This window comes from Monodelphis domestica, chromosome 3, assembly GCF_027887165.1.
Source record: "Monodelphis domestica isolate mMonDom1 chromosome 3, mMonDom1.pri, whole genome shotgun sequence".
Classification (NCBI taxonomy): Eukaryota; Metazoa; Chordata; class Mammalia; order Didelphimorphia; family Didelphidae; genus Monodelphis; species Monodelphis domestica.
The window spans coordinates 303603281-303616598 of NC_077229.1; the positions used below are offsets into that span (position 1 = coordinate 303603281).

At 34.9% G+C, this 13318-nt stretch overlaps 1 protein-coding gene and 1 long non-coding RNA gene across 16 annotated transcripts in view; one reads left to right on the plus strand and one right to left on the minus strand.

The window, feature by feature from the left end:
- Positions 1-13318, plus strand: part of LYN (LYN proto-oncogene, Src family tyrosine kinase) — a 221729-nt gene that overhangs the window by 199740 nt on the left and 8671 nt on the right. For all 9 annotated transcript variants that reach the window (XM_056823928.1, XM_056823927.1, XM_007487109.3 and 6 more), the window contains 2 exons: positions 10544-10697; positions 12422-12553. In XM_056823928.1, the coding sequence (XP_056679906.1) occupies positions 10544-10697; positions 12422-12553 (286 nt within the window). The remainder of the gene's footprint in view (positions 1-10543; positions 10698-12421; positions 12554-13318) is intronic.
- Positions 1-13318, minus strand: part of LOC103098883 (uncharacterized) — a 110730-nt gene that overhangs the window by 39413 nt on the left and 57999 nt on the right. For 4 of the 7 annotated variants that reach the window (XR_008917725.1, XR_008917724.1, XR_008917723.1 and 1 more), the window contains exon 3: positions 3961-4093. This is a non-coding gene — a long non-coding RNA (uncharacterized LOC103098883). Of the gene's footprint in view, positions 1-1022; positions 4094-10228; positions 10329-13318 lie in introns of all 7 variants that reach the window. The other 3 variants (XR_008917721.1, XR_008917722.1, XR_008917720.1) reach the window with 3 other exon arrangements.

The following is a 13318-nucleotide window of genomic DNA, read 5'->3' on the forward strand; positions in this document are numbered from 1 at the left end:
ATTGAGGATGTTGTTAAATACAGGTTTTTTAGGGGGCAAAAATTACTGAAAAATAATTTTAAGTATTCTTTTTTGGGGGTCATTAGAGATAATGTGGATTCTCATCTGACAGTGTTGGATCAAATATAGTAACCTAGTCTAAGGATAATTTTAGTGTTTTGACTTAAATCTAAATGATTGGTCACCAGGGAAAATTCTCAAATAATAAAATACCCAAATCAGCTGGGAATTATGGAGATTTTAATTAATAGAGAGAGAAGGAATTTAGGAAAGAGAGACAGACAGTCAGACAGACAGACAGACACACAGAGAGAGAATTAATTTAAACTGTTCTGGCTCAAGTTGAGCCAGGCAGTAGTTAAAGGCCTTGGCCAAAGTGACCTCCCTGAGCCTAAGGGTAAGGGAGTCAGTCTTATCACTCCCCATGAGACTATCTCCAAGCTGGGTTCCAGTCCTCCACTGTACTCAATCTCCTGAACTGAGTTCAGAATAATCTCTTGAACTGAATTTTAGCCTTTTAAAGAGAATTTTCTCTCATGTCACCTCCCCTAAATTTTCATGTCTACTAATCACAGTAGATGCTTTAGCCAGGACTGCCCATTCTTTAGTTCTCACCACTCTTTAGTTCTCACCTTCTTTGGTTATATATTACATATATATATATATATATATATATATATATATATATATATATATATATATAAAATATCTTTTTGTGTATTTTGTGTACTTCACACTTTTTATTTAAGCTTGCCTTTTGTGAGTTACTTGACTTTTTTGTGATTAACTTAACCCTTTATAGGTACTTAACACCTTTTTGTATTAGATCTAAAAATAGACAGCTTAAGGTCCTAGCTTCACTATAAGGAATGAGTTAAGTAGCTTCATTGTTCAATCAGGAGATTACAACTTTATCTTCCCCTAAAGTGTGTCTAGATTTAGAGTTGGAAGGAGCATCAGACATCTGAATCCAACTGCCTCGTTTTACAACAGGAATACTGAGACTTAGAAGATACACTCACACATATAGTAAATATGCAGCAAGATTTGAGCTCCTTTTCCCCAGACTCTAAGCTCAGCATGCACCACCTTGCTGCTTCTAATTGTTGAGGCTTTGAGCTGAATCCTGAAGGGAAACAAGAATTCCAACAGGTGAAGTTGAGGAAGGAGTTCTTTCTAGGAAAACCTGGGGGAATCATTTTTAGAAGTAGAAAATGGTGTATACTACAAGCAGTCAGCCTGACTGGGATGGAAATGCTACAAGAAAGACTGCATAAAAGATAATCATTCTGATTGTGAAAGACCTTCAATGTCAACAAAAGTTTGTATATTGTCCTAGTGACTATAGAGAACTCCTAAAACTTCTTGAATAGGGATTGATTTAATTATGCCTACATTATTTCCAATTTGGATCATGAGGCTAATCTCTTTTCAATTGTATTTTGAGATTCAATCAACATAATATCAACAAATAAGCCTTTATTAAGTACTTCCTATCTATCAGCAAAGCACTGTGCAGTGCTTAGGGCTTGTTGGAGCACAAAAGACAACACAGCCCTCCAATGCAGCTGAGGAAGTCTCCAGGTGTAAGGACTTTTCGTGCCACTGGACCCAGGCTTCCAACGCCGAGAGAGTGGGACTGTCTCTGTGCATCGACTTTTCCACTTAAATCTCCTTCACGCACAAGTGTCTTTGTGCACACTCATCTATACACCATAGATGAAAACGCACAAAGACAATCGTCATCCTCGGTTACCGAGAGACTACTACTACTACTACTACTTCTTTCCATATTTTTCTGTGATTGTTACAACTTGTTTTTGAGATAATAAAGGATTAAATCTTCAATAGGTAGCAAGATATGATCTTTATTTTAAATCTTTTGCTGTTCTGGGTTGTTCTTATCATTTGAATTTTTGTACTTTTTTTTTTTACATTTCAGTCCTCTTTTGTTGCCTTAGAGGTCAATAATTTAGCTTAGTAACCCTTCTAGAAAGGTCTAGATACTACTGTGAGAAAAGCAGTGTAAAAACCTAATCAATTCCAGAAATATATAATAAGTATTTGTTATTTGCTAATCAGACTTCTCAATGACATAATACAAAATTGAAAAAAAAAAGATACAATACTTACCTTCAATTAGGAGTTTATAATCATTAGATGCACACATTAATGGGACATTGTGTTGTTCATATCAGAAGAACCAAGATTTGCATCAAGACTCAGAGATTTAGTAGTTGTGAGACTCTGGATGAGTCACTTAACCTTTTGGAGCTTTGTCCCTAAAACTAGGTTAATATTTCAATCACTTACCTTATAAAGCTATTGCTAGGAAAGGACTTTGTAAACCTTGAAATACCATATAAATGTGAGTTAATGGAGTTTTCTAGAAAAGAAGTCTTGAGAGGTGATTATATACTTGTTAACTATTGTGGACAAGTCATTCAACCTAGTTGAGCCTCATTTCACCCCTCTATAAAATGGGGATAGTAACTTACATTCCCTATTTCACACCGGTAATGACTCCTGTTCTTTTGGTCTGGCCAAATCTAATTATTCTTCAACTATTCCACAAGAATAGTGTGAAATACTTTGTCAAAAGCTAAGATTTAGGTCAGTCAGTCAATAAGCAATTATTAAGTGCCTGCTAAATGGCAGGCACTGTGCTAAGTTGGGTTGGAAATGCAAAGAGAGACCAAAGGTATTTCTTGACCATCAGGAGTGCAAAATCTAATGGAGGTGAGACCATATGAACACCAGTTACTATATCCACAGCATTTCACTGACCTAATAGTTTGATAACCCAGTTAACAAAGGAAATACATTTAAGTTAGTCTTGCATGAGTTGACCTTAATGTTGGCCCTTTGAAATCAGCCCCTTTCTTTTCTAGTTTAGTGATGTCAAACACAAATGGAAATTTATCCCTGCAGGCCAACTGTTTTGTTGTTGTTAAGTTGTAGCTGACAATTCGTGATCCCATTTGGAGTTTTCTTGCCAAAACTAGAATGGGTTGCCATTTGCTTCTCCAGCTCATTTTACAGATGAGGAACTGAGGCAAACAGGAAGATGAGTCCTCCTGACTTCAGACCCACCACTCTTATCAATTGTGGCACCTAGCTGCCCTGATTTAGAAAACCACAGACTGACTTAGAAAACCACAAATTAACATCTCTGTTTTATTGTATTTTTAGGTATTTTGTTCAATATTTTTCAATTATATATTAATCTTGTCCAGGCCATGCTGGAAGGGCCCTGAGTTTGACGCTTCTGTTCTACATAGTGGCTAATCTTCATTTTGATATTAATAATGTTCTAGAATTTTGCCAGGAATCAAAATCATGAACACTAGCCTATAGTCAACTGTTTCCACTTTATTCCTTTAAAGAAATTGAAGCATTTGATCTTTCAAAGATAATTCAAAATTATATCTGCCAATGCTTTCAATGCTTGAGAATGGAGTTAATCTGGACTTGGTGACTTGTAACTTAGGTGTCCTCTCATTATCTCCTTATTATATTGAAAATAGACCTTAAAAAAAAAAAACCTTTACTTTTTGTCTTAGTATTATTTCTACAAGGGCTAGGCAATCTGGATAAAATGACTTGCCCACAGTCCCAGAGCCAAGAAATATCTGAGGCCAGATTTGAACCCAGGTCTTCCTATCCCAGACCTGGCACTCTAGAGAACTGACTCTTAATTAACTATTTTTGTTCTGTCTTTTCCAGCCTAAACATCATTCTCCTTGGCAGAGAAAGCAGAAACAAATTAAGAGTTGGTCAGTTCTATTTTCTTCCATCCCTCCTTCTATTTAATAAGATGGCCCTGCATATAAAGCATTTTAAGGTTTACATAGTGCTTTACAAATTTTATCTGAATGCTAAGAAGAGTTCTTTCATTTTTTATCTTCTTTTTTTCTATACCATACCAAAAGAAATTCCTAGTTCTTATTCTTATCTTACCTGGATAGCTCAGCCAATTCCAACTTTTGACACTCCAGACTGTATTGTTTGCTTAATTTTTTTATTGATATCAACTGACACAGCTACTGAACCGGATGATATATGCAGTCTTCCACACAATAGCTTCCCACTTCTGAAAAAAAGATATTTTTCTTTTCTAGCCTGTTATGCAGGGGAAATCTTGATCCTGATACTATTTTTACAGGATAGTGCCTAACCTTTTTATTCATGCTACATTACCCTAGGCATCCATTTTTTCTAAAGGATATCTAAGAATATTTTGCCCTGCAATAAATATAACTCCAGTAAGAGGAGGCAAAATATTTTATTACTAGATTCCAAGGATATCTATGGCAATAAGTAGCTGAAGGGGAGCAGATATGAACTGAACAAAATAATGAAGATCACAGGAGTTGAGGAGATTGAGACTATGTAGTGAAGTATTGCTTTTTTAAATGAAGATGGCAGTATGAGGGAAATTCAGGAAGTTGGGGGAAGGATAGAGTAAAGCTATATAGGATATATGGAAGGCAAGAATGCCTATTGAATACTGGTGAAGAATTAGGAAATTGAAAACAAATTGGAACGGATGTTGTCCATCTTCTTCCCCAATCTGTTGTTGCCTCTGCTACCTACTAGGCTTGGTACCCACTGCCTACTATTTTTGAGAATTGAAGAGCCCCTAACATAGGATCAGTATAAGACAGTCTTCCATATAAGAAGATGTGAGTATAATCAAAATAGGCATGAGGACTGAAAGAAGGCCAAGTCATAGGAGGGCAAAGAAATGCCATTACCTACAGTCAATAGAATCAGGTTATCCCATTTTACCCTTCCTTGGTTTTTTTCTCCACTATTAGTACCACCCTAGTTTTTCATCTAGCACACTTGGACAAAGAAGTTTCTACTTAGTTAATCTGTACTTCCTGCTGAAATAAGAGATCTATGTCTTTTGTACTTTCTTGGTTAGTTTCTTTGGGAACCTTATTTAAAACCATTTAAACTGTTGGTGATGGAATACTATTGTGCTAAAAGAAATAAGCTGGAGGAATTCCATGTCAACTGGAATGACCTCCAGGAATTGATGCATAGTGAAAGGAGCAGAACCAGGAGAACAACATACACAGAGACTGATGCACTGTGGTACAATGCAATGTAATGGACTTTTCTACTAGAAGCAACGCAGTGCTCCTGGACAATTCTGAGGGACTTATGAGAAAGAACGCGATCCAAATCCAGAGAAAGAACTGTGGGAGTAGAGAAACAGAAGAAAAACAACTGCTGGATCACATGGGTCAATGGCGATATGATTAGGGATGTGGACTCTAAACAATCACCCTAATGCAAATATTAATAATATGGAAATAGGTTTTGATCAATGTCACATGTAAAACCCAGTGGAATTGCTCATTGGCTACAAGAGGGAAGTAGGAGGAGGGGAAGGAAAGAACGTGATCATTAAACCATGAGAATATTCTAAATCAATTAATTAAATAAAATTTTTCAAATAAAAAGCATTTAAAGTTCAGAGAAGCAGAAATAATTGTTATTTAAGTGGAATTGACTCACAAAATCTATTCATAAATCCACAAACTGCTGTTTCTATTTTTGTTCTTACCCAGGACACACCAACCATAAAGTGATGATTGCTGTTCACTTTGTAATAGGTGTGAACACTTGGAAGTTTAATTAGGAATATCTAGAATCTCTACCAGATGAATAAGGCTAAAGGCAATTAATAGTTGAGAGTGAATTGACTAACTTCATGAAAGATGTTGATTAGACTTCTTATATGATAGCTGTTCTAAAATGGTACTTGAGGGGAGGGTTTGTGATGATATACAAAAGTTTCCATGGTTTATTATTGATTAGAATAGGGGGAAGAGAAAGGCTATCTTCTCTAACATTCAAGTAGCTCTGTGTTATAATGAGAACATTAGATCTGGAGCTAGAAAAGTTAAGTTCAACTCTCCACTCTGCAACTTACTGGTTATATGACCACAGGCAAATCACCTAACCTCTCTGCCAGTTGTTTTTTGTCTGAAAAATTAAATGCATACTATAAATCATGCTTACATCTAAGAATAGTCATGAGGATGATGATATGTAAAGAGTTTTATAACAGAAATAGTTGTCTGCACTACTCTTACTCCCACCAGATACACTTCTTTTTTCTCTTTTACTTATAGCATAGAGATCTGTTGAAGAATGTATCCTTCTTTATAAAGGGGAAGGGGGAAGGGAAGGGTTTCTGGTTCTTCACTATGCTTTCCTCTTTAATTAGATGCACTTGATTTGAAGGGGAAAAAAAACAACAAATATATTTCATTAGCCAGAGGAGGGGAAATCCCTGGCAGGTCTCTCCATAGCAGATCACAACTTGCCAGTGACTCATAACTTTTGTCCTAGTTTTGCCTGAGGCACATAGAGGTTAAATGACTTATTTAATGATGTTTTATTTATTTTTCCTCTTCTGGAGGGTATTCTCAAACTTACTGGAATATTTGAGTTCTTAAATTGGTTAGGTCACAGAGTAAGTAGACTTCCATTCATGGAGTTAGGAAGTACTGAGTTTGCATACTGTATCAGATACTGATGAACTGTGTGACTCTGGGCAAGTCATTTAAGTTCTTTGAGCCCAAATTCTTCATCTGTAAAATGAGGATGATAATAGCAATTATCTCAAAGTATTATGATATTTAATGAGATAATATGTGTAGAGTACTTTGTAAACCTTCAAGTGAAATTTAAATGTTAGCCATTGTTTTTATTAATTAATTAAAATATACCTGATTTCAAATGTTAGTATACATTTCTTCTCCTTTTATTTAAGGGGATGATCAAATTACAAGATAAGTTCAATTTTCTTTTTTTATTATATACTTAATGACCACCACCACCAAAAACAACAACAAAAATGTTTAAAGTACATAAAAAATTTTGTGCAAAACCAAAAATTCCAAATTGTTTACAATTTGCTTAAAAATATGTACATTATATGTCTGTTAGTACAAATAACCTATGCTTTTGAGTTCCCTTTGAATTTCTTTTACATGGATACTTTTTTTTTTAAACCCTTGCCTTCTGTCTTGGAGCCAATACTGTGTATTGGCTCCAAGGCAGAAGGATGGTAAGGGCTAGGCAATGGGAATCAAGTGACTTGCCCAGAGTCACACAGCTAGGAAGTGGCTGAGGCCAGATTTGAACCTAGGACCTCCCATCTCTAGGCCTGGCTCTCAATCCACTGAGCTACCCAGCTGCCCCCTACATGGATACTTTTTTCTCTTGATTTTGTGGTTGTTGTTTCTTAATGTACTCAGAGTATGTATTGTTCTTATTCTCTTTAAATCTCTTCATATATTTCCCTTATTTCTTTATATTTCTAATATTTGTCATTTCTAATAACACAATACAATTCATTAAATTGAAATATCACAATCTATTCAGCCATTTCTCCCATTATTGCATTTGTGTTGTTTACCGTTATTTTGTCATTACCAACAAAGCATCCGTGAATATTTTCATACATACGGAGCATTTTGTCTTCTCAGTAATGCCCCTAGTGTCTAGTTCTAGTAATAGGATCCCTAGGTCACTGCTTTATAGCTTTTTAAATGTCTATTTCCATCTTTTTTTCTAAAAAATTTCACAGCTACTCTGGCAATATAGCATTAGACCTGTTTCTCCATGTTCCTATTGGCATTTAATTTGATCACTTTAACCTGTCTGATTTTCAGTTAACATACATTACCAGGACCATAATTAACCAGATTGATGCTTAGGTAGCAAGACACAGTCTGCTGTCAGAGCTATTCCAAAACCAAGTCTTTCCAGCTTGGTCATACCCAGTGTAATTTTTTGTTACAATTCAATTTTCAAAATAAGTTCAGACACATGAACAAAAAAAGTCACCAACTCTAAATTACAAGAACTGCAAGAGCATATATGTGTGACAATATGTTTTTGTATGTGTGTCTAAATAAATAAATATACATAGCTATGTGTGTGTCTAAACAAATAAATATAGTCTCCTTTTTGGAATCTTTTAAACTATTTTTATATATATCAGAAGTGGTCAGTGATCTCACGTGAGGTCATAAAGTTATGTTAGGTTGTTGCAAGTACCAGGCATAGGTGAGCCCTCTAATTATACACAGTGACCCTATTTTCTGTCTTTTCTTCTTAGATAAGCAGAATAAGGTCATTTAGATAGGAACTATAATTTCTATGGAAGTATTAAAAATAAATGTATAAATTTAATTGTCAAACAGTTGCTCATAAATTAAATTGTGCACTGTGTATTAAGATATGACATTTAGATATATTTAATTGGGGTGAATTCGCGCAAAAAATAGTATATTATGGATAAAATCATCACCTAAAACTTTTCTTTCAAGTTTAGGTATCATTTCCACCTCCATCCTCACTCCCCATCCTCTAGACAAAAGTGATCTTTCTTTCTCCTCAATTTTTTTATAATACTTGGGATATCTTCCTTATCCTCTATATTATTTATTTCTATACATGTTAAGTCAATACCCTCTCAGAATATACCCATTGGATATTTAATGGTTCATATCACGTTCAAACTTACATTCTTAATGTCTTGTATAGAGTAGATTTTTTTCCTTCCTTCTTTCCTTATTCCTTCTTTCCATTCCTTCCTCCTTCCCTCTCTCCTTCCCTCCCTTTCTTTCTTTCTTTCTTTCTTTCTTTCTTTCTTTCTTTCTTTCAATCAATACTGGGTATTGGTTCCAAGGCAGAAGAGTGGTAAAGGTTAGGCAATGGGGGTTAAGTGGTCACATAACTAGAAAGTGTCTGTGTCCAGATTTGAACTCAGTACCTCCCATCTCTAGCCCTGGCTCTGAATCCACTGAGCCACCTACTTGCCCCAGTAGATTTCTTTTATGGGTTGGGGATCATGGATCTTACTAATACCAAAACAAAAGCAATTCAGAGAATATTAGGAACTTCTAAACCATATATTATAGCAAATGTATTTTTTTAATCCTTTAACTTTCAAAATCAATACTGTGTCATGGTTCCAAAATAGAATTGCAGTAAGGGCTAGGCAAAGGGGGTTAAATGACTTGTCCAGGGTCACACTGCTAGGAAGTATCTTAAGTTAAATTTGAACCCAGGACCTCCTGTCTCTACACCTGGCTCTCAATTCACTGAACTACCTAGTTGCCCCCTATAGCAGATTCTTAATAAGTATTTCATTAAATTGAATTACAGTAAGCCAACTAATTGGTAGTTTGTCTCTCAGTGAGCTCAACACATTCTTCTAAGGCTTAAAGCCATTTAACTTTCAGATTAGTACCATTGTTCTTGGAAATCATATTTTGGAAATGAAGCCTTTTTTTTTGTAATATTGGGTTTTTTAATAGAAACTTAATCCTCAACACATACATCTCAAGATATATGTATATATGTGTAAATATATGTATATATATAAGAACTAAAAGGTTTTGATAAGACACTAAACTATGCATAGTTTTTAAAAAAGTTTATACATATTAAATTTAACAGGGTGGTAATTAAAATTACTCTATCTGATTCCCTTTTTGTACTTTCCTAAACTTTTTATTTAAATAGGTTTTATTGATATTCTAAGATATTTCTTTTCACATAGCAAAATTTATAAATTTATAAGCCATGTCTGAGAGGGTATATCTCAAATTCATTACCTCTCAACAAGTGGAAGTTGTGTTTTATTATATGCCATTTGAAGTTACTGCTTTGATCAGAGTTCTGAGGTTTGGGATTTTTAAAAATATTATTGTTGCCATAAGGTAAATCTGCAATAACAATTCTATATCTAATCTTATAATTTTATTGAAATGCTCAGTCTCTGTTCCTTTTCTCTGTCAAACTAAAATCTATTCAAATAGGGGAACCATAATAGTTTTTATTTTTTTTATCTTTTTAAAAAAATATAAACCCTTACCTTCTGTCTTATAATAAATACTGAGTATTGGTTCCAAGGCAGAAGAGCAGTAAGGGCTAGGCAATGGGGGTGAAGTGACTTGCCCAGGGTCACACAGCTAGGAAGTGTCTGATGCCAGATTTGAACCCAGGACCTCCCATCTCTAGGCCTGGCTCTCAATACACTGAGCCACCCAGTTGTCCCCACCATAATAGTTTTTAAAAGACAAAGAGCTGGAGATACTATCAAACATATAATCTCCATACTATTAAGGAAATGGTGCTGAGATGGACCTATTTTGGTCCTGTGTCCATTCATTTGTTTCTATTGGTTACTCACACAACATCTCTGCTTCCGCCATCTCATTTGCAAAATGGAGTCATCCGAGCATTTCTTTTGAAGAGGTAGCTTGAAGATTGTCACTTTGTTTTTGGAAATTCTTTGAAACAACAAAAAGGCAGTGTTGCCATTAAGAGGGAAAAAATTTATCTTCATTAAAATGTTAAAGAGTATTTCAAAAAGCCCTTAAAACATCAATTCTGGTTTGTCTATTGACAATAAGATTCTGGCATTGAAGTGGATACATTTTTTCCCCCTTCTGGTCCTGCATAATGGACTAATGACAGAAAATGAGAGCTCTTCTTTTCATTACAGATAGCAGAAGGAATGGCCTTCCTTGAGAGGAAGAACTACATCCATCGAGACCTAAGAGCAGCTAATGTTCTCGTCTCTGAGTCACTGATATGCAAGATTGCTGATTTTGGCCTTGCTCGAATAATTAGAGATGATGAATATAAAGCAAGGGAAGGTATGGTGAGGATTTTCCTGATTTCCTGTGACTACCATTTTTTAAAGTATTGGTTTATCAAATATTTTTGGTTTATCAAATTTTTGGTTTATCAAATATTTAACAAATTTATCAAATATTAATGTACTGCAATTGTTTAATTTGCCATTCTGATAAGTCATAAGTTACTTTTTCATTGCCATCCTGATTGACTCCAGATGATTTTAACTAGAAACTTTATTCAAACTCCAATTTTCTCTCTAATTAAACAAACCAACAATAATGTTCTTCACAAAATTTGATTTTTTTTTTGGCATTACATGGTGAATCTTTTTCTTAATTAGATAGAAAAGTAGTCTTTTCTTCAACACCAGAGGAAATGTTAGTGACATTAAGGCTATCTCCAGAAGCATAATTTAGACCAGCTTTTATATTAGAAAGGAAAATGTAAAGTTATCACCATAATGCTCATTTAATTCAGCATAATGTTGTGAATTAATCTGCTTTCATAGCCTGCTTCAGGTTATGAAAATAATTAAGGATCAAAGACTAGAAATCAATTTCTAACATTAAAAAATTGACAACAAAACTTGAGTAATCCTTTGTTTGTACAGCATGCTCTGCTCAGTCCTGTTTTTGAGTGCTCTCTATTGTTATCAATAAGATGTAGGTTAGAAAAATAAGGATGGAGGTGATGTTTAGGACAAAATTACTCTCGTTTTAACAGTAATCTTCTATGATACTTTGGATTCTGACATTCCCCTCCATGAACAATATAAGGATTGATTTTTTTCATTACTTTTTCTCTACTGAAAGGGACAGAAACTAATTTGATAGTCATCTAAGTTGGCTCAGATTGTTTCTCTTATAATTTAAAAGCATGTCTCCCATATGTATTTGTTTCTGATGCCATTTGGAAAAATTGGCCCTACTTAAAGAACTGATAAAGAAAAATTTCAAAATACGGTCATAATTTGCTCTATATCTGCCTCTGTTTTGTTGAAAGAGCATTCTTTGCCTACACCAAGACCTGGTCATTGTAAATACTTTGTCTGACTCTCCACTCCTATACTTAATCAAGTTTGAAAGGTGGAACTGGTACAAATCGTAGCTGAATGGAGTCTGATGAAGTAGACTCAGTATGAAGACTGCCCTTCAAAAGAGGCTTTAGACTCACACTGAATCTTTCAAGTTTCATTCTTTCATATTTCATTGAGTTCTATCATATAAATAAGAACTCCCTTCTCTCTGAAGGCTTAGCTCTCTGCAAAATATATTTACTGAAGCTCCATCATCTTCAGTGTTTCCCTAGTGCTCTAGATTATATAGTCCAAGACTAAATCCTTTGATTTGCTGACAGCAGAAAAACATTAACTGTTCTACCCAAGCTAACTCTGACCTATGTTGACCTTCATGGATATAAAAACATCCTCCTCCTAACTCTTTAGTTTTTATTCCTTACATAGAAGTCATTTGTGGCAATGGAAGTCCTAAGCTTTGCCAAGAAGTATAGTTCTTAACTAATATATCTAGAATAGCCCTTAACTAATCCACAAATTGGTTTTCCTGCCTATAAGGTAAAAGGGTTGGTCAGTCTTTTGTGAGAGTTTAAGGGAGCTAATGTCTCTAGTGGTATACATTTAAAAGGTATTTATAAAAATATAAACATTTTTGAAACAAGCATTTTCCAGATATGGGTGAAAAAAATGTTCCCGTTGCTCATAACTAAACATCTTGTTTTGTAGGTGCAAAATTCCCTATTAAGTGGACAGCTCCAGAGGCAATAAACTTTGGATCCTTTTCTATTAAATCAGATGTATGGTCCTTTGGAATTCTCATATATGAAATTATAACCTATGGGAAAGTTCCCTATCCAGGTACTGTAAGCCTCTTTATTATTCATCCAGTTGTATTCATTCTTTCATAAGCTGCTGTTTTGCTTCCTGGAATGTGTGGGAAAGGAAAAATCAATTAAAGGAGCAAGGGAATAGAACAGAATTCAAAAAGTATATTGGGGATTGGCTTATTATGAAGGGAATTTTTGTTCAGGCATAGGTTGGCCTGGGTGACCTTGAAAACCTTTCTGACTCTGAGATTCAGTGACTACCAGCATCCTTCCCATTCTGTTTAAAATAAATAAGGCAACACCTTGGGCTTGTAATTGTAGCAACAAGACTCAAACACTAAGAAGGAATTAACTGAAACTTTGGAAGTATTGAGTTGTTCTAGATACCCAATTTTTCCAATTAGCTAAAGACTAATTCTTTAAGTGTTATAATTTTGTACCTTATTATTGTAGAAAATCTTTCTGCAATGAGAAATAGGGTAGCTAGGTGGCACAGTGGATAGAGAACCAGACTTAACTTAGTTGGCCTACCGCTGGCTGCTCTTCTGCCTTGGAACCAATACTGAAAGGTAAGGGTTTAAAAAAAAATAAAATGAGAAATAGGAGAAACTAGGTGGCACAATAGAGCACCAGGCTTGGAACTGGGAGGGCCAAGGTTCAAATCTAACCACAGACACTTGTTAGCTATGTGACCCTGGGTAAGGCATTTTACCTAGCTTGCCTAGCCCTTGTAAAGGTCCAAAAAAAAAAAAAAAAATAAAATGAGCTACAGGCTTCCTTTCCTTTTAAGCAGAGA